This window comes from Myotis daubentonii, chromosome 2 (assembly GCF_963259705.1).
Source record: "Myotis daubentonii chromosome 2, mMyoDau2.1, whole genome shotgun sequence".
In the NCBI taxonomy this organism is placed as follows: Eukaryota; Metazoa; Chordata; class Mammalia; order Chiroptera; family Vespertilionidae; genus Myotis; species Myotis daubentonii.
Window position 1 is genome coordinate 163,821,956 of NC_081841.1, and position 27,131 is coordinate 163,849,086.

The 27,131-nt window shown below is 37.9% G+C and overlaps 1 protein-coding gene across 18 annotated transcripts in view; it reads left to right on the top strand.

Moving 5' to 3' along the window:
• Positions 1-16,182, top strand: part of SCEL (sciellin) — a 111,680-nt gene extending 95,498 nt beyond the window's left edge. For 15 of the 18 annotated variants that reach the window (XM_059684894.1, XM_059684896.1, XM_059684897.1 and 12 more), the window contains 7 exons: positions 2,113-2,175; positions 3,829-3,921; positions 4,646-4,717; positions 6,502-6,576; positions 9,874-9,982; positions 11,974-12,076; positions 13,760-16,182. In XM_059684894.1, coding sequence (XP_059540877.1) covers positions 2,113-2,175; positions 3,829-3,921; positions 4,646-4,717; positions 6,502-6,576; positions 9,874-9,982; positions 11,974-12,076; positions 13,760-13,776 — 532 coding nt within the window. In that variant the 3' untranslated portion in view covers positions 13,777-16,182. The remainder of the gene's footprint in view (positions 1-2,112; positions 2,176-3,828; positions 3,922-4,645; positions 4,718-6,501; positions 6,577-9,873; positions 9,983-11,973; positions 12,077-13,759) is intronic. The other 3 variants (XM_059684912.1, XM_059684905.1, XM_059684900.1) reach the window with 2 other exon arrangements.
• The last annotated feature ends 10,949 nt before the right edge of the window (positions 16,183-27,131 follow it).

The following is a 27,131-nucleotide window of genomic DNA, read 5'->3' on the forward strand; positions in this document are numbered from 1 at the left end:
GATTCACATTTCCTGGTGATCTCTCACTACTTACTATGGCGTTCCCTAGTTTGGCATTCGTCGGAAGCTGGATTATGGAATACCATGATACTCCACTTTTTTTATTCCATTATCCCCAAGTATTTAGTGAAGTGTTATTTAAAAATGTTAAGGGCAGAATCACTTCATGCCTAGGCTATTAAGATCGTACAGTGGCCCCGGAGGCCAATAAGGTGGCACTAGGAAGTAGTGAGGGACCATAAGGGGTTAGGCAGATGCAAAGCCTTCGGTCTCCTTTGCTGAATTTGAAGGATGTAATCTAGGAGGTTTCCTTATACAGTTCTAGCATTTATGTTGAGGAAGCCATTTTTTTGAATTCTACATATTCAGGCTGCAGAGTCAAATGATTTTGATACTTCTGAGAGATTTCTGTTAAAATCCCATACATTTTACATATATTGATTGGCATATTTCCTACTAAAAGTGTGCAGCTAGTATTTTAAATGTGAGGGTAAGTATAGCTAAGGAATGTTGACTAACTTGCAGATTTATCAATTATCAATGGTTGGGTGTTATAAAAAAGACTATTAAATCTTATTTCATATATAAGATAATTTTGAATATTATTTTTCATCCATATAAATATTAATTTTGTGAGTGAGAGTCCTTATACTGATTCCATGTAAAATAACATTATTTAAGTCTACTATTCAGGATCAGAAGGGATATTTACAAAAACTGAAATTCTAAGGATGTGAAAATTTAAAAGAAAGAGAGAAAAATGAAACAGTAGTCCGTCAAAATTTTGGAATCAATCGCGCCTACTATCAGTGTTATAGCACAGATATACTGTAAATAACTACAATTCTCTTAAATATCATTTATCTATGCTTATTCAGTTCACCTACAATTGTAGTTATTGTGCCCACAAATTTTATTTACATTAACTCATTTGTTCTCACTGCAACCCTATAAGATTGGATTTTATTATCCTCATTTACAAAAGGAAGCTTAGATAGGTTGTCAAACTTGCCTAAGGAAATAGGGGAATAGATGGCCTACTTTGACTCTTTTTTAATATATATATGTGTGTATATATATTTATATTTATTGAGTTTAGAGAGGAAGGGAGAGGGAGAGATAGAAACATCAATGATAAGAGAGAATCATTGATTGGCTGAATCCTGCACACCCCACACTGGGATCGAGCCTGCAACCCAGGCATGTGACCTGACTGGGAATCTGATCATGACTTCTTGCTTCATAGGTCGATGCTCAGAACCACGCTGGCCAGGCCACTCAAACTCTTAAATTATTTTCCTAACCAACAAAGTTCATGACAAAGGCTTTTTCAAACTCATGGGGGGCGGGGGGGAAATCAGGAACTATCAGTGTTATAGCAAAGATATACTATAAATAACTAATATATAAATCACATACCACAGGGTATTTATTGTATCTTATGAAAGTGTGTCAAATCATAAATGTAGCCCAAAATTTAAGAGTCTAATTGTCCCATTTATCCTGCACATTATGAATTATTGATTCAAATTTTGTGTTGATTTTTCATGTTCCTGTAATCCAAAAAGCTAGAGTGAAGTCTCTAATTAAATATCCAAGAATTGATTTCAGATAGACAGGTGGCTCAGCCTCAAATCTTGACTCTTTTACAAATTAGTTAATTGACCTTGGAAAATTCACTTAGCCTTTCTGAGCCCCAGATGCTGTCCTGCAAGATTTTGTGAGATCCGAATGAGATTATCCATATGGAAATATGCAATTAGTACTTTGTGACACAAAGTGGTGCTCATTGAATATTCACTGAATGTGAATATCAATCAGTTGTTTCTTTCCAGACCAGATTTATCAAACCTTCCAAAGATCAGTTCTTTGTCTCATAACATCATGCTCTCATCCTTGAGTTGTATAGATCAACAGCTCAATGTCAGATTTTTAATGCCCCATAGCTTTATACCACAATATCTATGTCTAAGGTTGTGTACTGATTTTTAAAGTTTTTATTCTGTTTTTTATTTCCTATATGAAATAATAGAGTGCTTATCCTAGATAATTTTCCTAAAATTATATTGTAACTAAAAATATATATGTATATAATTTATTTTTTTTCTATAGAGATCGGGACCTGGAAAACTTAATTGAAGTAAATTCTAATGTACCCAAAAATAAGAATGGAAGGTAAGGCTTAATTTAATTTACTTTTATTTTATGAATTCTATCTGAGCCTGCATAAATTATGTAAACTTGAAATGTTTTCTAAGGAATTGCACTATAGTATGGTATTTAAGTATAAATACTATCTCAACACAGAACAATGTACAAGGTGATTAATAAGCTGATATAGGAAAAAATTATTAAAATTAAAATTCTGTTAAAATTTCTGACTAAAAGTCTGCTGTCCTATTGCTTAGTATAAAAGGCATCATGAAAATTCAAATTTCTGCACTTGGCCTGTGAAGACTTATTTTTACTTACTGTTGCTTGGTAGATTTTCAGTGGTGCAGAAAACACACTGAGAATATTTTCCTTGGCTGCCTGGTGCTAAAAGAATACACAAATTCACCGCTGCCACAAAACAGGACCTAATTTTGAAATTTCTTGATACCACACAGTATAATGGCTTTAAAACTATTGTCCCTTGGTTGCTTTTATAGGAAGGTTTGGGTAGAAACTGTCCTTTATTGTTGTTACAGACTGTTTAAATTAGGAAAGAATAAAAAATTATTCCATAGTAGCAATTCGTTTCCCTATCTATATAGAGGGAACCCTGAAAAACAGTAGGGTCCTATTTTCTATCTTCCTAAGGTGCAGCTGCCTTTTCTGTTTAAAAGTTTTTTTAATCTAAAGAAGTGATATTGTTGATATTTTGTGCAGAGAATAGAAAATCAGGAAAAGAGGTAGGTTACTTGTTCCATTCCCTCCCCCCCCCCCCCCCCCGCAAATTGTATAGAAGGCTCTTGCATCTAACAGATCTAACAGGTAGTTTCTGTCTTTCTCTTAGCTTCCCAAATCATCTTCCTTCTTTTTTTTGGTATTAATAAAACCTTTGATAAAATGAAAGAGTAAATTTTCAATCATCACCTGGCCAGCATGGATCTGTGGTTGAGCATCGACCTATGAACCAGGAGGTCGCGGTTCGATTCCTGGTCTGGGCACATGCCCAGGTTGCAGGCTCAACCCCCAGTGTGGGGCGTGCAGGAGGCAGCTAAACTTTCCTTTTGGTTTTCATGCCATTTCTATATTTGAGTTTACTAACATGGAGGAGAATAAGGAGCTAAACCTTTCACTATTTTTGCTTTAGAATTTTTCTCTGTTTCATAGGAAAAAGCAAATATGCCTATACTTTGTTAAGCATAGTGACATTTTGAGATTAGCGGAAATCTAAGTCAAAATTCTTCTACAATCTTCAAAGAATGGCTTTCCATTAAAAATAAAATGAAAACTGGAATTTCTCCAAGCAACCTCTGGATAATTTTCATTAAATTGATAAACTCTCAGATATATTGTACATGAAAAGCTTTCTAAAATGGCACTGCTGCTGTGAAAATGTTACCAGGACCAAGTTCAGGTGGTCCCTGCCCTTAATAAAAAGTATTCCATCCTAGTACTAGATAATGTGTCATATGCCTAAAGATTATTCTTAAAGGCGGTTTCTGTGAATAAGTAAAATAGGACATGTATTCTGCTTGTGTACCTGTGCAGAAACCCAGCAAACATAAACGGGTTCCTGTTACTTGAACAGAATTTTAATAAAATGAAAAAAAATTTAAGATAAGAAGAATTCCAAGTGGCTTTGATTTTTAAGTGGCAAATATTTGTTTGCTTTCTCAGGCTAGAAGGCCAAGTCAATGGATTGGCTGATGCTCCCAACAACCGGTCCACCAGAACGACTACTCATTCTTATGAAGCTAGGAAGAATTTCAGGTGGTATCTTGGTCAATTATAAAACAAATGACAGGACTATTCTTCCTCTGTTTTTAATAAACATCACATATATAACCTGACCCTTCTTTCAAATGCAGAAATTTCTCATTTTATTAGAGGCTAAGCAGGCTTACACAAAGGTGTTGAGTTAGCAACTTGGTCCTTGGTAAATTGGGACATATGGGTAAGAAGGTGTAAAATGTAACTTTTCTCTAAAAAGTCTACAGTATGGTGTGTTTTTTGTTGTTATTTTATTTAAAGCATGATTGTGACATTGGCATTGACATTCTTTAACTAGATTTAAAAGTTTCATTAAAATCAGATGTTATGTTTAGTTAAGGTCCATTTTTGTTTGAGATTTGAGGGGACAAGTATGGTTTGGAAATATGAATGGGACATCAGAGAAACTAAATGTCCCGTTAAAGACACTAAAACAGAGTGCACAAATACTCAAAGTAATCTTCATGCTCTACAGCAGATTTAGTGAGTGACCAATTTTCATATTAGTATTCTAGAAATAGGCCAAGCCAGTGGAAGGCAGGAATAAGATGGGAGACATAGGAAATTTTGCAGAAATAAATTAATACCACTTTAATGTTTATATTTAAAAGGTAATAGCTTAGAAGTAATGTAGTATTTTTTGCATTGGATTGAATAATAGCCTTATTATTTTTTATTATTCTTGTACATAAACTTTAAATATAAACTCAATGTTTTTCCCCAGTTCCAATGCTGACACCGGGCCTGCAGGACCAAAGGATACTGTTGTGTACACGAGAACATATGTGGAGAACAGGTGCTGGAAATTTATTTAAAATATTTTTCTATACTTACAATTTTGAAATGATCTATGTTTAAGAAGAAATGGTATTATTATAAAGTGTACTTATATATTTTTTTCAAATAGAAGACCATTTAAGAGTACATTGGATTCTAGGTATAAAATTCTTCATGATGTTTCCAATATTAAGTAGTTATCAAATAATCATAAAAAGTCATTTGGTAGACTAATAATTTAATATAGCACATGCATACATAACAGGATAGCCTTTTGAAAGTTTTCATATATATTTATGTGAGAACATGACTATATATGTATAATTAGCTTTATAAAATCACACAAGAATGTCTATGCTAATTTGAACTTGCACTTTAATTAAATGGTAGTAGCCACTGTTGTTTGCCACTTATCTGAAATACTGGGTATACCTTTTGGTAGATATACTCTGGCCCAAATTCCAGGGAATTGTTGTCCCACAAAATCTGCTGGTTGTGTGATGGATGTGAGGAAATCGTCAACCAAGACCAGGGAAGTGCGCATTTGATTTTCAAGGAGAATAAAAACAAGAGTTAGTCTGATTGCAGGGTAATGTGATGGTGGGGCATGCAAATGCAGATATAGGTGACTGTGTTCATCAGAGCCCATTTCAAAGAAACCAAAGAGCAGAGCATCTGGGAGGGCTTCTGAGGGGAGGAGACTCAAGGAAATTCAGTCCATTCAGTGTCAGAAGGTGAACAACCATCCAAAAAAAGTTTCTAAACCCCACACATAATTTATCTTATAAAATGCAGCCCCCAAATTTGATTTTTCCGCTGAATCCAGTTCTCCCTAAAGTCTACACTGATGGTGCAGTGCAGTGCCGAGGCCCTGGAATCAGACCTGGGATTGAATCTTTGTCATTTACTGACCGTGTGCCTTGGCAAAGCTGCTTAACCACTTCAAGTCTCAGTTTCCCCATCATTGAAATGGGAGTAATGATATACGTGTCATGCAAAAATATGTGCAAACTCCTATTTAGCATTGTGGGTTATGTGTTCCATAATATAGAGTCTATTTCTGACAGCAGTCTGCCTACGGGCAATTGGGAGGGAAAGAGAGTTTTCTCATTAAAAAATCCCAAGGGAGGGCAGTGGTATCTTGCTCACACTAGGAGCATATTGCTTCCATTCCTAATATACGCCCAGGTAACATATGTACCTGGCAAGCAATTATGAGCAGCCAGTTGGTTGGTGCATTACAGATTTCATTTGTCTCCAGGAAAGTGACGCTTACAAACTGGAGCCACCTAAGAAATGAAACATGGAGGACTTTTAAAAATTATGCACTTTTTTTTTTGCTTTCACACTAAACTAATCTTTATTGGATGTATTCAAGTAAAAATAAAATCTTCTGTAGCTTGTGTAAAAGTTGAAGGGTCTCTAGTTCTCCATGTGAGCGATGTACATGTACCTGTGCTTGCACTGGCTCTCACTTTGTGCATTTCCTTTATGTTAGACTACAGGTACCTTTCTTATGGTAAATATGTGAGGGAGGCGCAAGCATAAATTTCATGAAAAATGACATATTTTGCTGTGCCCTCTTGCCTCATTATCTGTGTGAACTTGGAGATGGCTGTGTATCAATATGTCTCCAGATTGAAAAAAGGCTATTGGTATATTATCCTGGCTTGTAACATCACAAAGGATATAATAATAAGGCTGCATGAGGAGGTGTGTGTGCTTTCTCACCTGTCTACAGGTATATACACTAACACTAGGGAAAGAGCCCAGGTCTCACATGTCCATATGTGTTGTTTGTAGTAAATCACCAAAGGATGGCTACCAGGAGAACATTTCTGGAAAATACATACAGACTGTTTATTCAACTTCAGATAGGTGAGTGTGTCTATATTTCCATACATAAAATTCTATGCACACACATCTATGTACATACTAATACATTCTTGTTGTCTGTTGTACTGGAGATGGTGCTCGTGATGGTGATTGTTATATACAGGGTGGGGCCAAGGTAGGTTACAGTTTTGAGTATGTGAAACAGAATTTATTCTTATATTATTACTTACTAATATTTGTATTATTTCCCATATGAACATCTGTAAAACTACTTTGACCCCAGCCTGTGTGTGAAGTACTACAACCTCTGCACCCAGGAATTTGTGCCTTGGCTTCTGGGCTGCTGCTCATGCATTTTATTCCAATAGATCTTCTGTGCCTTATAGCTGCCCCCAGGACAGCCCCTCTGCTTTGCTGATTCCCAGGAGCCCCAGTACCACCACATTATGAGAGTCTAGGTCTCATTGCATCACTAGACTGTGCCCTCAGCCCTCCCTCGTCGCGGTTTTCTAAAGCCATCTCACCTTACAAACAGCTGTGTGGATATGATGCCATGACCCACTCTGGGCCCACACTCCGTTCCCAGGAGGGGTTACAATGAGTATCAATTTTGTGCTGGTAAACCGACCCCAGGCTTTTGCTGTTAGTGATCACCCTTTAACATTTAATGCTCAGTGGGGCACATAGATGACACTCATGAGAGTGTGGCCAGCAGATTGCTAGTGGAAGAAATGAAAATAAATAATTAGCATTATATCCCAACCACTAGAAACCAGTTGTAATGCAAATGTCCGATGTTCTACTGACAGTGTTTCTCTATAGAAGAGCCCAGGAAGCTTGTGGGAGGCAACCAATTGCTGTATCTCTCTCACATAGATGTTTCTCTCTCTGTCTCTCCCCCTCCCTTCCACTCTCTCTAAAAATCAATGGAAAAATATTCTCAGGTGAGGATTAACAACAAAACAGATATTATATCCCCTCTGTCACTTTTATAAAATTTTGCGCATTACTAATGCTCTCAGTGTCTTAACTTTAAGTCATTGCTCTTTGAGGGGTGAAGTCATCTACACAAGCGTGAGATAGGGATATTGCCTAGGTGCCCAAGTACCAGAGCTGGATCCCTCACATACTTAGAAAACACCTTTGACTAACAGTGTGATTTTAATAAGGACAATACCAACACTGGAGCTTTCCCTGGGCTCATATCTTTAGTGTTAACTTAAGGAAAATATTCTTCATAGAAGAATTGCTCTTAATATGAAGAATTTCAGTCCTGGTCCTCAAGTGGTCCTTGAAATTTTTCTTAGCCATGAAAGCGGAAGTCAATTTTCTATTAAGACCAGTAAGTCCAGCAACTTTTTATGTTGATTATTGTGTGACATGAGCCATGTCCCCACAGTTCTTATCAAAGCATACTAATCCCACTTAAAGCGGCTTCCCACTTCACAGGATTAAGACAAACTCCTCTGCACATAATTTATGGCCTTCAGAACCTGCTCCTGCATATTGACTACTGTTCAATCACTCCAGACACCCTCACTGAGTAGCACTTTGGTACAGCCTGGTCACTCTGCTTCGAATCCCCCATCATGCCCCTCCCTACCTCACTGAGCGCACCTAGAGGGCTCCTTCTTCTTCAAGCTGTAAGTCACATGACACTTTTCCACAAGCCTTTCCTGCCATCACCTGGGATTAGCTGCGCCCTTGGCTGTTCTCTCCGAACTCTTTCCACATGTCTATAATATGCTGCCATCATCTAGTCACACACCTGGCTACCCCAGTAGACAAGAAGCTTCTCGTTGGAAGAGACTGTCTCACTCTTCTTTATATTCCCAGCTCCTAGCTCAGTGCCTCTGGAATGGGTGAATGATAGAGTGTGCCTGTCTTCTACTCTTGAAGGGCTTGCATGGGACATGAAGTGTGTGTACATATGTGTAGAGTCCATAGGAAAATATTTGCCAGGATTATATAAGCGAGTAGCTATAGAGTGAGATGCAAGAGGAAGTTGTTATTTCTATACATAAGGGTTAGGAAGAGGTTACTTGACTGGCTGAACATGTAAAGCCAGACAACCTTATCTACTCCAATCCCTCTCCTCTCCACCTCCTCCTCCCTTTCATTTCCCTCCTCTCTGCTTCTAGTCCTGGGCTAGATGACAGGATCATCCTGGCTCTTGGGTATGACTCATTCATGTCAACAATGTGAGCCCAGCTGTCCTCATGGGCAGGCCCAAAGGTAGCACAGGGACCCTGGGGCCATGCAGCCTTGCTCAAGCCCTACCTCTGCTACTCACTCACTGTCTGGCAGGCACCCTTCTGTGCCTCAGTTTACTCTTCTGTAAAATGATAAAAAGAATAGCATCTGCTTCTCAGAGATGTGAAGAATAACTGAGTTTAAATAAGCAAAGTGCATGGAAAATGTACTGTACTTATTAAGCGTATTAGCACTATATAAGTATTGGCTGTTTTGATTTTTCACCACTCCATTATTTACCAGCTCTGAAAATTTCAGGCCTGCATGCCAACAACCCTGAAACTAGTGAAGTCCTCAAGGTGCTATTTAAGGCAGTCCTGAGACCTTCCAAAAGGAAAAGCATCACATAATTATTGGCTTTTCTTAAGGCTCTGCTGTGACCCAAGGTCTTTTTGGACTTGCTGATTAAATATGTACAGTTCATTTATTATTAAACGTTATTTTTCCAAAGTAAATAATAAAACTCTTTTTTCTTCATCAAATTTGTGTGTGCAGGGGTGTTATATCATATTGGAGAATATAAATTTTGTCATAGAATGTAGCCCAGTATTCTGTCTTTTAATGATACCAAGTGTAGTGTCATAGGAGAGCATTTTGATGACTAGATCCCTAGACCCTAGGGTACTAGGGATCTATGATTTATTAATTTACCAACACACTCTTGAATGAAGTTCTATTTTGTCCTATTGAATGTTTTGATAGTTAAAATTTTATATTAATCTATAGTATAATTTTTCTATGATATGTATAAATTAATAATTCAAAATCCTCTTTGAGCTTCAAGGGGCACTTATAAACTAGTTCAGTTAGGAAACTGTAATTATCTTTGCCCTGTCCAGCTGCATTTTGATTGCTAATGAATTAATAACTTGAGACCTTCCTTTCTGTTAATTATTTGGTATTATTTTGAGGTAACTAGAAGAATCAATTCTATCACTAAAGTAAGTAAAATCTCAAACTTTCCTCAATTTTTACCATTTCCTAAGGAATCAACAAAATTAACATCATTTCCACATGACTTTATGGGGAATACATTTGTCTTTTGTATGATGACAAATTTATTTTTAATTGCTAATATCTCTCTAGGTCTGTCATTGAAAGAGATATGTGCACCTACTGCCGAAAGCCCTTGGGCACAAAAACCAAAATGATTTTAGATGAATTACAAATTTGCTGCCATTCCACTTGCTTCAAGGTAAGGATATGTGTATTGTATTTAACTAAATATAAAATTGCATAATGACTGGAATAAAAATAATTATTTAATGAAATACATGAGATGAAGTTAAAGCTTTCAGAAACACTCTCATCCACATTAATAATGCATTGCTTAAGTATTTCTCAGAGTTCTTTAGCCTAACCTCAAAGGTTTATAAATTACTGGCTTGGCGTTAGGCTTAGAGTTGATTACTGAAACATTTATTCCTCCTACACTAGAGATTTAAACCTATGAAAAGGTAAACACTTGTTTTCTTTATAAAAGTTTTTGCAACATTTTAATAAATCATGCATTGCATAAAATATATAACAAAGTGCGAAAGCTGTTGAGAAGAAAGCTAGCAGCTCTTTATGAGTGCTATCAGTTAGGATGATAAGCTTAACAGCAGTTGAAACTCAGTCTGCTTTTGAGAGCACGATTAATTGTGGTCAGTATAATAGCATTAAAGCTTACATAGTAGAATGCTTCACAGTTTATATTTTCATATTCCACTGCTTTTATTTCTCAAAATAATATTGAGTAGGTCAACATCTTAGTTTTTTTGTGTAACATCTTAGTTTTTCCAGATGAGCACTCAACTGGAATCTAAAGATCTGAGTTTAAGTTTTCTAACTCTGTCACTAACTATGACTGTGTGACTTTGGGACAGTCACCTAACTTAACTTGGCCTCAGTTTTGTCATCTGTAAAAATTAAGAAGCTGACTAGACTAATGACTGCACATTAAAATCATCTGGGAGGTTAGAAGAAAAATAGAATGCTTGGGGCCAGTACTAACTAAATCAAGACTCTCAGAGATGATTTCTGGGCATTGGTAGATCTAATGGGCAGCCAGTTTGAGAACTATTTGCCTGACTCTATGGGTTCTTTTTGTGCTGACATTCTATGAGTTGATGGAAATTACCTAACTCAGTCAAGTAGCTGCAATACTTTGACAGCTTGTATTGTAATTGTTTCTCCTCCAAGTAGCTTCAGTGATACATAGCAATCAGAAATATGTAGCCTAGTTATGAGCAAAAATAAATCTAACTTTAGGCCATACTATATAGAATACTATATAAAATATATTCTGAAAAATTTTATAATTGTTTAATTGTGAGAAAATGGAACTTTCTTTTAGTTATTAAAATTTACTCAGTAAAAAAAGATTATAGTTCTTTATTTAAAATTAGTATGCAGAAAAAAATTTTAAAATAAGGAAATTCTCCTGGTTGTTGGTTTTGGTAAATACAAATAATTCCCATTTGTTGTATTTGGGATTATTTATTTTCATTTTCAACATAATTATAAAATTCTACTAAGAATAAAAATGTCCCACACTCCTAGAAAAAGATGGATTATTTTATAGCCAGGATAATAGAGAACCATGTAGACTGGTTTAAACAAGATGAATTAATCAATGCCAATTTGCTTCAATGAACTGGTCTCTGAGAGCCAACCAATCAATGACAGCTTCATGCTTGAAAGTCAGCCAATGGACAGTGGACTTGTTTCATGAACATAGGTCTAAAGCAAGCTAACCAACACAACTCAAAACAAGCTTTTCCCTATACCCTCTTAAGGGTATAGGGAAACAAACAGAAATTTGTTTTGCTTAATGTTTGCTTAATGTCCTGTGTGTATGCCTGAACTCTGGATTGCATAAGCAAACAGAAACTATGCTTCATGTTTCTGTTTAACATATCAACTGATGATCTTGTGCTTAGCATAACCAATTTTTGAAAATTTATATCTACTCTATAGTGAGTTAAATAGAAACTTTTGGAAGATATGCCCTGAAATGCACAGTTCTGCATGTGGATTATAGACAAGTACACTCTCACCTTCTCTGTGGGTTCTCATGAGGCTACACCTGAGTGCTAATATTGAGAACTGTACTGACTGAATTGAAAGGGCTTTTTATCCTGTTACACTAAGAATCTAGACTTTATTTGTAATGTAAACTTCATATATTGCCTTTTCCTTTAGTGTGAAATATGCCAGCGGCCTTTGGAAAACCTGAGAGCGGGAGACAGTATTTGGATTTATCAACGGACAATACACTGTGAACCTTGCTACTCCAAAGTTGTGGGTAAGTGTTAAGCTCTGTAAGAAACTGTTACTTTTGCTAATATTAATGAGCATTTAATATTGTTGAAAATGAAGGATTTTAATACAGCAAAACACATTTTGTTAATTATATTTAGTTAAGAATTCAGTTGCAGATAGTATGATAGTATTTTGTTTTATGGTATAAAATCAGTCAACATTTATATTGTCTTTGATATCAGACCCGGCATAGGTATAACTAAAAAAAGAGATTATTTATTATAGAACATTTTCTGTTTTTTCTAAACAAAAACAGATCTTCTCTGCTCAAATAATTGGAATTGAAGTCCATATCTGTGAATTACCTTTTACTTTTGCACTGAAATATACTTTCCTACCTAATTTGGTTATTATGCTAAATGCCTTGTAATGTTTTTCATGGAAAATGTAAAGTTAATTATATGTAATTAAATATTAAATTCTATATTAAATATAGCATGTAAGTATTTTTATCAGTTTAAAATCAACATTACTATAATTTGGGCTTTCATTAGCATAAATGATGTGAGAAGCAAACATTAATGACCTGCATTTTTAGCTCACATTTCCTGTAAATTTATCATGAAAGCTTTAAAAGTTTATTTAAAAGACATGCACAGTACCCAATAAGTTAGGAAACCAAAGTCCTATAAAACTTGATTCATTTTTTTTAAAGCCAGTATCAACATTTTATTTTTAATTCATAGTAAATAGATACAATAACCAAGATAATATTGGGGAGCTGGTCAAAGCACTGCATGGCCAGCTGGGTTCCTGATGTTTCAGTGGTGAATGAAAGGGGAACATTTGTGATTCTTACCTGGTACCCAAAATATGGAATTTGGTGACAAATGTGGAAAATGCTCTGAAAAATATTAAGAAACCCCCTTTTCATCAGGCTGCAGAATCAGTAACAAGAACAAACCTAATAATATTCATACATTGCCTTTTATTTTCTGCTTGCCCCAGCCAGTTCTCATATTCTACTTCTTTCTAATTTAGCAGCCTTTTAATGATCCAATATTATATCAAGAGCCTTGATGATATGGTAGCGGCTCTAAAACTTCCAGCCTCCCAGAAATCCATGATATAGCTTAGGAGGAGGTGTGGCCACCAAAAGACTCAGAAGTCATTGTGCCTTCCTTCCTGTCTATGTGTACATAGGCATTGCATTTTTTTAAAAATCCTCTCCTGAGGATCTGTTTTACTGATCTTAGAGAGAGAGAGCATGGGAGAGAGAGAAAAAAAAAACATCAATATGAGAGAGAAACATTGACTGGTTGCTTCCTGTACACGCCCCCCTTACCCCCTCCTCCCCCCCATCCCCTTACCTGGGACCTAACCTGCAACCTAGTACATGCCCTGACCAGGAATCGAACCTGCAACCTTTTGGACAAGGCTCTAACCAACTGAGCCTTACCAGCCAGGGCAGCTTTGCATTCTTATAGTAAATTTAAGTTGTCAAAACATAACTCTCAGACATCTCCTAAATATGAGTACCAGGCAACAGTCCTTCAAAGTTATGGTGTGACCCAAAACCATAGTGATGAATGAAGCAGAAAGAAAATGTAAAATGCTGAATCTACCATGACCCCCTTGATGAATGATTATTTAAAGAATTTTAGTCATAGAATTACTTTTGTACTGAATTTGCATATCTAACTGTTATTTTCTTTTAAAATTTCAGCAAAGTGGATTCAATAATTCTGGCACATGGAAATCAAGATGAAAGCATTCATTAAGGAATTAAAAAATTTTATTTTAAGAATATGTAATTTAGAAAAGCTTTTACTCTGAAGATTGACTTTTGTATACAATGAACAATTCTGCTATTGCATAAATAACATAATTGCCTTCAAAAAGGTCATATACATAAAGGGAACCATCTGTTATCTGGATAGATTCAGTCATCAAAAATTCAAGTGGTTTCAGTCACCAATGTCAAAGGCATGATGCTCCTGATTGCTGTGAGCATCATCGCCCCAAGCAGGTCCACCCCTGCTCCATTAAGCTGTGCATCATGATTTCTGTTATAAACACATTTCTCACTGTCTCACCTTTGTTTGCCTAAGAATTTGGATTTGTGGACATTATTGACAAACTGTCAAGAAAGCAAGATATGTTTCCTTCATGTGCAAAAGAAATGTTGATAGAAATTTTCTTATACAGTTTGGCCAATAATAACATAAAGTCATATGGACCTCAGAAAGTCATTTGAAATTTCTGGTCTCTCTTTTTTTTTTAATCTATAATATGAGGGGCATTGAAAACTGTCCCAAAGGCCCCTTTCTGATCCTCAAATTATTCTAAAGCAACTTTTTGTTTGCTCTTTAGAAATACAGTGGGGGCTTGACTTACGAGTATCCCAACTAACGAGTTTTTCGAGATACAAGCTGTCTCTTGGCCAATTTTTTGCTTTGAGTTGTGAGCTAAAATTCGGGTTACGAGCCAGCTTCAGATACCCCACCACTAGTTGGCACAGCGAACATCACAGTGAACGCCACAACATCAGCCCAGCATCACGTGTCTCACTCGTTCACTTTTGATTTGACATACAAGTAATTTGAGTTATGAGCTCTGTCATGGAACAAATTAAACTTGTAAGTCAAGGCCCCACTGTATATCTGAATATGTGTTTGTTAATCATTTTGAACTGGAGAGGACATCTGAACAGCTTAACTTTCGTGTCATTATTCATTTTATTGCAGATATAATTTTTAAAAACAGAAAGACATTGGCTTATGGGTAATGGGTAAAATTATATGACATGTATTTTACATATTATAATTTGTTAATTTTTTGCATGTGTTTCAAAATCTGGTTATATAAATAATCTAGGAGGAAATAATGGTTATGGACTACAAAAGACTTGTTCTTTAGCATGTTACATCTATTCATATTACATAGCACTTTATATTTACAGATGGCTTATGCAAATAAAATGAACTATCAGTGATACCAAAATCATTTTGTGGCGTGTCTATAAATATCATTCATTGACATTGATTTTGTCAATTACAGTGATCACAATTTATTATATTCTATACCACAGTGGTTAACTTAATTATTTAGCTTCTAAAGCTATAGCTTTTACTTTCAAAGAGCTTTTCTTCAAGGAATTGAAAATCCAGTAATCATATGTGAGGAACTTAGACTATTGTTAAAATTGAGACATTGAACTTATAAATTATTTTATGTGTACATAGCAAATGCTTCCTGAAGGAAGGCTGATGGAACAATGAGGAGAGGGTGTCATTTGGGGGAAGTTTAAAGCAGTTGTAATCAACTGACATAAATTAGGGAGATTAAAAAAGATAATCATGTATTTTTCAAATGTTGATAAATTTAAAGAATTAGTCTTCTGTATGATGATTTCAAGCATCTGCTCTTCTTAGAGACTAGCCCGTGGTTTTAAACACAAAATGCTTATCAAAATTCAGCAATGTATAATTGTTGTCCTGTAAAAAGGAGCCAGGAAAAAAACAATTAATAATAATTTGATATTCATTAATTCATGCTTGATGAGAAGCAGTGGTAATTGAGCCATATGTTTTATTGTTCCTTAATTACATGCTATCAGAGTGGATCAAAAGAAATCATTTTCTTAGAGTTGGGAATTCGTGGCAGAAAAGGATGGATGGAATAGTATCCCTGCCTTTTATGTAAAGTGTATTAACATCTCAATGCATTTGTAGTAATTAAAAATCATTTGAATGCCATTTTTAAAGTAGTCTACTTTATAATGCTTCATTTAAAAAAAAACCCTAAAAGGAACATATTTCTCACTTTTCTGAAGCTGTTTAATGGACCCTGTCTTCCACTATAATGTATTCAATTAAGCCAAAAGCTGTTGTAAAAATGGAATAAATACGGAGTGGAGAGAGAAGGGCTTCTGATCACCTAGTCAGCTTCATCATGTCTGGGCTTATTCACACTATAGGAATGACCGATTCTTAAAACAATTTGGAAGGTCTCTTTATATTGCAGCCAATTAAGAGATGTGCCTGAAAGAGAATGAATCACTTCATAGGACAATATCCTTCTAAAAAGCAAAATGGCAGAAATATAATAATCTCAGAAATAGAATTTGTTAAAATAGTATCCTTTTTTTTTTTAATAAGGCCAAGAAATAAAACTGTCTTCAAGAAGTAATCTGTGCATCCCTAGCTGTTTGATTGCAGTCACTTTTACAACTAGGTCTGAGTGGGGAATGGCCAGCTCTCACTGTGGTTCACTCACTGAGTTGTTTTCTACAACAGAAAATCTGGAGGGTTTGGCACATTTTCCTGATTCAGAACTCTAACCAAAACAAGGGACTGTTTGGTCTACAACATGGCAAACTGACAATGAAAATTTTTTGGTACTACTGAATTTACTGGTTATTTTGGTACAATGTAAATAAATGGCTTTTAGAGTTTCACCTATTCCATGTTACTCAATAATTCCCAGAGGCACCCATAAATATCTGCATTAATGTGGGCAGGCTATTTCCCTAATGGGCCTATTCCCTGCTATTTCAAATGCAAAGCTTAGATTATTGGCTTTCTAACCTACCCCATTCTTAGATGGCCTCTCTTGCTAGGTGCCTAATAGCTGTCTGGTGTTTTGTATGTAATTTAGAATTGCATGTTAACTTTATCACAGTGCAAAACTGGACACCATTCTGAATTTTATTTACTGTGTCTTTGTCTTGCCATTTGAGAGGCATGGTTTCTGAGAGATATTACTGAAATGTTCGAGTGGATGAATTAGGTAATGGTTTCAGGTTTGTACTATGAGAGGACTCAACATCATCATTGTGTTATAAATGCCATCTGGGAAAGATGTTTTACGTCTCTGCCTCTGTATTCATTTTGATACATTCTTCTCATTAATACGTTGAAATGCCCAATTGTGCCAGGCTCTGTATTTTAAAAAAGCCTGGTTTATAATCTACCATCATTCATGCATTCATTCATCTATTATTCAATAACTTAAAAATCTTCATTTAGAACCAATATTCCAGACCTTAGTGCAGATCAATACCAAGGCTCCTGTCCTCATGGAATTTACATTCTAAAGAGAGAGTGGAGGAGGAGTTTGAAAGACAGAAAACCAACACAACAATTTCTGAAAGTAATAAGGCCCATGAAGAAAATAAAATACAGTGGTTAGGTGAAGAGGGAGTTTAAAAATAATGTGGTGAACAATAATGGTCAAAACCAGACCATTTTCTGGACTAACCTTGTCCTTGCTTCTTTAAAAAAAAAAAAATGAGATGGAAGTTCAAAGATGCCAGGAGACAGAGACCAGTGAAAGAATATTCACGCAAGACAATATTCAGATATCTCTTAGATAGCTTTCAACTCCCTGCCCTCGGGCGAGTTACACCAAATGGCTGCTTCCTCCTGGACCTCAGACTAAAAGTCACCCACTTGGCTGCAGGAGCCCCCAGGCATGCTCTGCTGACTGCCTCAGAGCTGGGTCTCAACCAGCCCCAATCTGGAGTGGAATAAGCAGGCAGGTATGGTTTCCTCACCTCTTTTAAGGCATTAAGAATCAAGTCCCTTTCTGTTTTCCAAATAGAAACATTAGGAGATTGGGCAGCATCATTTCAGATGAGGAGAAACTTCTCCTAGGAATTTTATATAAACATTACATTGTTCTCTTGTTGCAATATGACTAATGTATCTGGTGGAAAGGAACATTCAGATCATGGTATAACTTTTTTGATAGTTACAATTTATTAATTTTACATTCTCTCCCAAGAGAAAAGGAAAGTTCATGAGTTTCAAGAGCCCTTCTGGCCTACAAAGGCAAATTGGATTCAAAGTCCCCCACAGGACAGTGTTTAGCCCCTAAGACAACTGCAACGTTGGTGTGGTTTCGGAATAGAAAGACTGCCAGGGGGCTAGAATTAGTGAACATGGAGAGATGAGGTTGAAGAAGCAGGCAGGAGACAGATCATGGCAGTGCCTTCATAATGGATCATTAAAAATCAACATCATCAAATAATGTTGGCATTTAGTAGAATTTATACCTTTTATATTTGTGTCATTAAAATGTCATTGAATATTTTTAATTTCATGAACAGTTTACATTATGTTGAGACAAATATAGTCTACTGATTATGAGAAGCACAAAGGCAATGCAATGGAGAAAATATAGTCTTCAACACATGCAAAAATTGTGCTAGAACAATTTGATACCTGTATGCAAAAAAAAAAAAAGAAAAGAAAAGAAAAAGGAAAGAGCAGAAAAGAAAAAAAGGAAAAGAAAGTTGACACAGACCTTATATCCATCTTTAAAAAAATTAACAATTATCTCAAGATGGATTGCATTTAAATGTATAATATACAACTATAAAATTTCTAGAAGAAAATCAATATGGCCTTGAGCTTGATAAATAATTTTTAGATACAACGCAGAAAGCACAATCTATAAAAGAAAAAATGAAAAGTTCTTTATTAAAATTTAAAAACTGTGCTCTGTGAAAGACAATGTTAAGAGAATAAAAAGGTAGCTACATACTGTGAGAAAATATTTGCAAAACACATATCTTATAAAGAACTTATCCCCCATATATGAATAACTTAACACTAAACAATAAGAAAACAAAAAAAATTTAAAAAGGGCAAAATATCTTAAAGACACATAAGCAAATATCTATAAATGGCAAATAGGCATATGAAAGATGCTTAACATCATTTGTAAATAACAATGAGATAACTACATTATGTTTATTAAAATGACTGAAAACTGAAAACTGAGAATACCAATTGCTGGCCAGGATTCAGAGAAACAGGAACTCTCCTGCATTGCTAGTGGGAATGCAAGAGGGTACAGCCACTTTGGAAGACAGTTGGACAGTTTCTAACAAACCTAAGCATAGTCTTACCATAGGATTCAGCCATTTTGTTCCTAGATATTTACCCAGTGAATTTAAAAACATGTCCATTCAAAAAGCTGAATGTTTATATCAGTTTTATTTATAATCATCAAAACTGTAAGAAACCAAGATCTTCTTCAATAAACAAATGTCTCAACAAGCGGTACATTCATGTAATGGAGTAATATCCAGCAATAAAAAAGAATGACCTATCAAATCTGCAGAAACATGGATACTTCTTAAATGTATATTGTTAAATGAATAAAGCCAATCTGAAAAGGGGCTCTATATGTATTATTCCACTTATATGACATGCTGGAAAGGCAAAGCCTACACGTTCAAACAGACAAGTGATTGCTGAGGGCTCAGAGAGATGGAGAGGTAAGCATAGGGCTTTTTTTTTTTTTTTTTTTTTAGCACAATTGAACTATTCTGTATGGTACTATAATGGTGAATAGATAACACTTTGCATTTGTCAAAACCCATCAAACTTTACAGTACAAAGAGGGAACCTTGATATATGCAAATTTTAAAAATCTCATTTAGATGGTCAGGGGCAGGGGATTCAAGGATGGAATGCAGAATGTTACATATAAATTCAACTGTATTACAAACGCTTGAAACAGTCTTACTAAAGGCTTCCAGTCTATTTGCTTCTAGTTTGTTCTGTGTGAAAGTGACCTTAGCAAAGGCCTTGGGTGGTCATACTTCTGTCTGCTGATTCTCTTATTTAATGGCTTCTGTGCTTGGCTTGTCCCTCTCTCCTTCAATTAAATCAGGGATGGGGAACGGTGAGCCCACGGGCCATATAAGGCCTGCAGATTCATTTGGTCTGGCCCTGCCAAGGCATTAGGGGTGAGTTAATTAAATGCTTGAACAACTATAGCAGGCTAATTTTTAAGTTGATAATTTTGTAAGGCCCTCTAGTGATGTTACAAATATCCAAATGGCCTTTGGCAGGAAAAAAAGGCTCCCCACCCCGGAATTAAATGACCTTTGCAATTGTCTTGATTCCTATTTTCTGAGGAAGAACATTTAATGGAAGACCCTGTTACAATTTCTGAGACAATGTTATCTCTTGCTCTTTGCCATAAAGTTACCATTGTTTTTTCTAGCTTGGTTAAGCCCTCTATCACTAGCCTCTCAGTCCATTTAGATTACAGGTCCTGACAGAGCCGAACTATAATGTTTAAACATTTATGTTTGCTAACTGGCTAATTTAGGCCTTTCATCTCTCTCAAGGTATCTTGTTAAATAAAGTAAGAAGCAGCTAACATATACCTCACATTCTGAATGATGGGCTCCATAGCTAAGGTAAGAGAACTCGGCCAAATATTCTGCCATGGCATAACAAGGGTCATCAGATTTCCAGCCTGCAGAATTATTCCATATTCACAAGCAATTAGCTGATACCATGTATTTTCAGCTTTTGTAGGATAGCACACTAGTTCTAGACCAGTTTCCAAATAAGTTAGGGCAGAACCAAGTGGCTAGGACAAAGAACCACTAAAATACAGTGGCTCAAACAGACAGGCATGGTTTTTCTCTTTGTCAAAGCAAAGCAGAAGTGGTCTCTCTGCTCATGAAGTTGTGCTGCCACCTCTTAGTATAGCGGTTCTCAACCTGTGGGTCACGACCTCTTTGGGGGTCGAACGACCCTTTCACAGGGGTCGCCTAAGACCATCGGAAAACACATATGTAATTACATATTGTTTTTGTGATTAATCACTATGCTTTAATTATGTTCAATTTGTAACAATGAAAATACATCCTGCATATCAGATATTTACATTACGATTCATAACAGTAGCAAAATTACAGTTATGAAGTAGCAACGAAAATAATTTTATGGTTGGGGGTCACCACAACATGAGGAACTGTGTTAAAGGGTCGCTGCATTGGAAGGTTGAGAACCACTGTCCTAGTATCTCATGATCAAAGCCGGCCCACAGCTCCATAACTGTGCCCCTGCCTGAGGGAAGAGAGAAAGAAAGGATGCAGTGAAGCTGCCCCTGCTCCAGATACACATATCCCAGTGGCCACACCTAACTGGGAGGGAGGTTGTGAAATGCTGCTCCTAGTCCTGTGTCTGCGCACACATGTTGAGGTTCCTATTTCTAAAGGAAAATGGAGAAGTGGATTGTGGGAGCAGATTGAAGTCTCAGGGTTCCTGACCCATCCCGGGTGATGGCTTATCAGTGGATGGTAGCTCAGGGTCTCCTATAAACGTCTCTTTGTGTATACAAAGACACTGTGATGAGACCCTCCATTCACTGCTAACATGTCTTTCCTGAGGAACAAAGGATTTGAAATCTGTGTGGCCATTTGAGAATGATGCTGGCCTGATGCCCTCAACTTACAGGATCTGCGGATATGGAGAATCAGGGACCTGGGTCCCTGAACAGTTCCGTAATATAGCCAGTTTATCAGAGGCAACACTAGGGCTGGAAACCAGCACACTGGAGTCCCTTTCACTAACTATGGGGTTTTTAAATGAGTACAATAAATGGCAAAATGATCTTATCAGAACAGAACACAGCAACAGACTTAGCCTCACATGCCATTCTCTTATTTAGATAATTCAGGATTTCATTAACTTTTAAAATTTCTGTGACACACTGCTAACTCCTACTTAACTTGTGGTTTTTATGATTCCGGATTAATTTTTTAAAAAATATTTATTGAATTTTTTGGGGTGACATTGGTTCACAAAACCATACAGATCTCAGCAAAACATCTGCACACTGCATTGTGTGCTCATTGCCCAAAGCAATGTCTCTTTCTGTCCCCATTTTCCCCCCTCTGCTCGCCTCCATCTACCCCTACCCCCTTTTCCCTCTGGCTACCACCACATTGTTGTCTGTGTCTCTGTGCTATATATATTTCTTAATCCCTTCACTTTCTTTCATCCAGTCCCCCCATGCCCTTCTTCTCTAACAGTCTGTTCCATGTATCCATGCCTCTGTTTCTACTTCGTTAGTTTATTATGTCATTAGAGTCCACATGTAACTGAGATCATATGGTATTTGTCTTTCTCTAACTGGCTTATTTCCCTTGACATAATAACCTCCAGGTCCATTCTTGCAGTTACAGAAGGTAAGATTTCCTTCATTTTCATGGCTGAATAGTATTCCATTGTGTAAACATATCATTTGCAAAATAAGCTCTGTTTTAGCTTGCATTTCTATAAATTTCTTCTTTCACCAGTTACTTTTTGTACTCTGTACGTGTCACTATTGAATTTGTTGAATTTACAGTCCCTTTGAATCCCATTTAACATGAGATGCTTTATAAAGTCAAACCCTGATACTCAATAAAATTTTTTACTAAAGTTAATATGTATTATGTCCATCATATGCTGCCCCTCCCCTAATTTACTATATTTACCACTGTTGTAAAAAAGTTAGATTGTAATTTACTCCAATGTGGAAATGGGGAAAATCAAATCATCCTATCTAATAAAGAGGGAATATGCAAATTGACTGTCACATCATCACAAAGATGGTGGCGCCCAGTTCCCTCAGCCCCGCCAGATTCCCCCAGTCCTTTCAGCCCTGCCCTGGGAGTGGCAGGTGCACAGTGTGGTCAGACCCGCCCTCAGCCCCCCAGCCGCCCAGGGCCGGCCTAAGGTGCAGGCAAGCCTCGGATGGTGGCTACCCAGCCGCCTAGGGCCAGCCCAAAGCGCAGGCAAGTCTCGGATGTCGGCTGCCCAGCTGCCTAGGGCCAGCCCGAAGCGTAGGCAAGCCTCGGATGTTGACTGCCCAGCCAATGCCCGAGGTGCAGGCAAGGCTCGGATGGCGGCTGCCCAGCTAACGCCCGAGGCACAGACAAGCCTCAGATGGTGCCTGTCCAGCCACCCAGGGCTGCCTGAGGCTCAGGTAACCAGGGCAGGCTTGCGCTGCCGGCACTGGCAGCAGCAGAGGTGTGATGGGGGCATTGCCTTCCCCTGATCACTGGGTTGCCTCCTGCCCCTGAGGGCTCCCAGACTGTGAGAGGGGGCAGGTCAGGCTGAGGGAACCCCCCTCCAGTGCATGAATTTTCATGCACCAGGCCTCTAGTCAATATATATAAAAGCCTACGCAACCGCTTGACCGGCTGCTATAATGCACACTGACCACCAGGGGGCAGATGCTCAATTCAGGAGCTGCCCCTGGTGGTCAGTGCACTCCCACAGCAGGAGAAAAGCTCAGTTGATCGAAGGGCACCAGACACTGGACTCATGGCTGGCAAGTGCAGCTGCGGCAGTGCGAGCCTCTCCCATGAGCACTCCTCCTGCATGTCCCTCCCCCAACTATATCAGGGCTGGGATTGGTACCAGCATCAGGACTGACTGGGCCTGAGCCCGCGACCACTTCTCAGTCATGGGCATGCCAGTATCACCTAGGACGTACACAGAGACCACAGTAGAGCAGCAGTGAGCCTGCCGAGCCGTGGCAGGTGCAGCGAGGCGGGGATGAACAGGAGCAGCATGGCACCCAGCTCAGGCTCAGAGTCCTCCCCTTCATGCATTACTACATCCCTTGGGAGATATCAGACTGCTGGTTTCAGCCCTAGTCCTGCAGGCCACACTGAGGGACCCCACCAGTGCACAGATCCATGCACCAGGCCTCTAGTATACCAATATTACTCATTTTTTTCTTGCACAATAACTTCCAATCACCAACTGTGTTTTAGGCGCTTTAAACACAGGTTTCTGTGTCTTGCCTTTGCAGAAATTGTCACAACCTAGGAAAAATTTCAATAGTTAAGTGCCTGCAAAATTATTTAAGAAATACTATCGTAATTCAAGAGGTCCCGCAAACCACTGCTAGATTCATTACACTCTCTTTAGTAGAGAAAAATGAACTAGAGAAAAACTTTTTCTATTATATATGTGCTTTAATGGTATCATCAATTCATTTGCTCATATACATGTTTCAGGATGAATTAAAACCAAATTTGAAATGTGATTTGTAACTTATTCCACTGGCAAAAGTAAGTAACAAATCTTCCTTTTCCACCTTCACTCTCTCATCCCCACCCTACTCCCATTTACCTCTAGGAGATTGGTTCAACGGTAGTTAATACAGCATGCTTGCTGTATTACACTTACTATGCTTACATTAAAAAAAACACAACACAATATCATCAGTGTATCTCCCTAATCAGCTGTAATTCTTTAATCTCCTCAAATATTCAGGCAGTGCTCACACTTCCCAAATTATGCTATCAATTTCTCTCTATATTTAAGTCTGTTTGAACCATGATTCAAAAAGCTCTGTACATTGCATTTGATTAATATGCTCTTGTCTATTTTATACTAGAGGCCTGGTGCATGAATTTGTGCACCAGTGGGGTCCCTTGGCATGGCCTACGGGATAGGGCCAAAACTGGCTCTCTGACATCCCCCAAGGGGTCCCTGATTGCGAAAGGGTGCAGGCCAGGCTGAGGGACCCCACTGGTGCATGAATGGGGCTGGGGAGGGACATGGGAGGTTGGCCAGCTGGGGAGGGACCACGGGAGGGCTCCAAGGCATGTCCAGCCCATCTCACTCAGTCCTGATCAGCTGGACCCCAGCAGCAAGCTAACCTATTGGTCGGAGCGTCTGCCCCCTGGTGGTCAGTGCACATCATAGCGAGCAGTTGAGCAGCCTTAGCATATCATTAGCATATTATGCTTTGATTGGTTGAATGGCTGGCCGACCGACCGGACACTTAGCACATTAGGCTTTTATTATATAGGATAGATACTTTCTCCATCTCTCTCCCTCCTTTGCAATTATGTTGTTGTAGAAGAAGAAGGAGAAGGGGAAAGAGAAGAGATCAGGAAGGAAAGGGGAAAGAGAAGCTGAGTAATTGTCTCATAGTTTCCTGCAGTTTTTATTTTGTTTTGTTTTATACATGTTTCTTGGCCCTTGTATTTCTATATTGTGAGACTCAATCAGATTCAGTTGGGTAGTGATGGTGTGGTGGTGTGTGTGTGTGTGCGCAGTCTATGTAAATGATCATGGGTGCTTTTATCGGAGGCACATGATGCCTTTCATTTTGTGCTTAGCAATTTATTTTTTGAATCTATTTTGAACTAATACATTTCAACATATTTTATGTGTTTCAATCCATGGGAGTTATTCTTCTTCTTGACACTTAAGAAGTCTAATTTTTGGACAGTGGGAACTTACTTCCCATTGGTTCCTAAGTCCTTTTGATACACTCCTACCAGCTTTGATAAGAAGTTCCAGGCTCGCCTAGTACATTACCTTCCTACCTTAGACCTGCAATCAGCACTTTTTTCTAAGACCCCTGGATTCTTTTCTTGATAAATGGTATTTAGAAACCAAAATCTAGTCACTAGGGTAAATCGTTGCTATTGTGCTGGTCAATATCTCTAGGCCATTCCAGTGTATAGTGCTGAAAGAATTATTTTTTCTTGCTAAAAGTGTCAATGAGTTTGTACTGATATGCCAGTCAATTCAAGTCAGGATTATAATAAGGTTAAACTCATTAACCTAGTGGATATCTTTTTTCTCCCGTGCCATTAATACCAGTTCATAGTGAAGCAACCCTTTTATTTGCTTTATGCACAGTGTACACATCACAGTCTCAAAATAACCTGTGAGCATCAGTATCAACAGTATATTTTTAGTTATTTTTTCAATTCAAAAGTTTTCTAGGAGGCCTAACCAGTTAGGCTCAGTGGATAGAGCGTCGGCCTACGGACTGAAGGGTCCCAGGTTCGATTCCAGTCAAGGGCATGTACCTTGGTTGTGGGCACATCCCCAGTAGGGGGTGTGCAGGAGACAGCTGATTGATGTTTCTATCTCATCGATGTTTCTAGCTCTCTATCCCTCTCCCTTCCTCTCTGTAAAAAAATCAATAAAATATATTTTAAAAAAAGTTCTCTAGGAAAGGGCCGGTGTCTAAAACTGGCAGTATGGGTCATTCTTTTTTAAGCAAACACGAAATGCATGGCTTAATCATATTTACTTGGTGTTATTTAAGATCTGTATGAAAGCGCTGAAATTCAATCTGTGTGGAAGTCCATCTGAGGAGGACGGTACAATTTTCTGCTCAGAATTAGTACCTGGTAATTCAAATGAGTCACAAGAATGTCCATAGCTACTTCTCGTTTCTGCTGTGCATTAACCAGAGGGCTAACTTATTTGCAGAGAAACTCTCTAGTGATGTGACAAGACTCACAATGAGTTGGTCTCCCTCCACGAGAAAGGCACAGGAGGGGTCGAGCCATACCCGATTATACCATGCTTCTGTCTGGTATCCCTGAACGCTTACCACAACCGCTTTGAAGCACTGCAGTAACAGATGGTAAATTTAAAAGGACAGCTTTTAAAATTTAAAACAAATCCAAATGTAAACCTCCCTCCTCTTCTCCATTCCACTCTTTGCCAAAAAAAGGGGAGAAAAACATCTCAAGTGTGATTCTGAGATGTTTATTTTAAGAGTATCATTTATTGTAGATTTCAAAATCCATTACAACTCATATTAAACAGTGTTGTGTGTGTTTTGTAAGCCAGTGCCTCATTTTTTTTGTAAGCTGATGACCAGTATGTGGGAACAAGAGTTACTGAGGCCACACATTCTAGGAGGTGGTGTTGCCAAGAGGTGAGCTGCTGCCATGCCCAGTGGACTCCTCAGACTGATACCAGACGTCATATCACTGTACCAGGGCGAAAGTGACACTTTCTAATCTTAATTTCTATGAGAAAATGTTTTATATAATGTGCCTTTTAGTTTTTATGTAAGAGAGTTTAAAACCATGTAGAACTTTCTTTCATTCTCTGACAGGGCTGGGCTTGTAGAGGAATGATGCTCCCAGTAGGGTGCACTGGGAGCTGCTGGAACCGGGTTTGTAACCTGCACACAGTCAGCCATCTCCTGTGGAGTGGGGGTACGATATCCTGTTTAGATTGGGGTTTTTAAAGGTAGATAATAAAAAAGTGTAGACTTCTTACCGAAATGGCATTCGAAGTTCATGCTTTGAGTCACCGCAGACTCCACATCCAACCACATAACAATGGAAGAAAAAAATCCGTTTAATGGACCAAGAACTGGAGGCAAAATGCGAGATGGAAGCCACAGGACTGCCATTCTCAGTACCAGTGTGGCAGAGACAGGGGGATTCAGTTTCCGCAGGCCATGGGCAAGTGGGATGGGGTGGCAAGTCACTCCCGCCACCCACCTTCCTCTCCCCCATC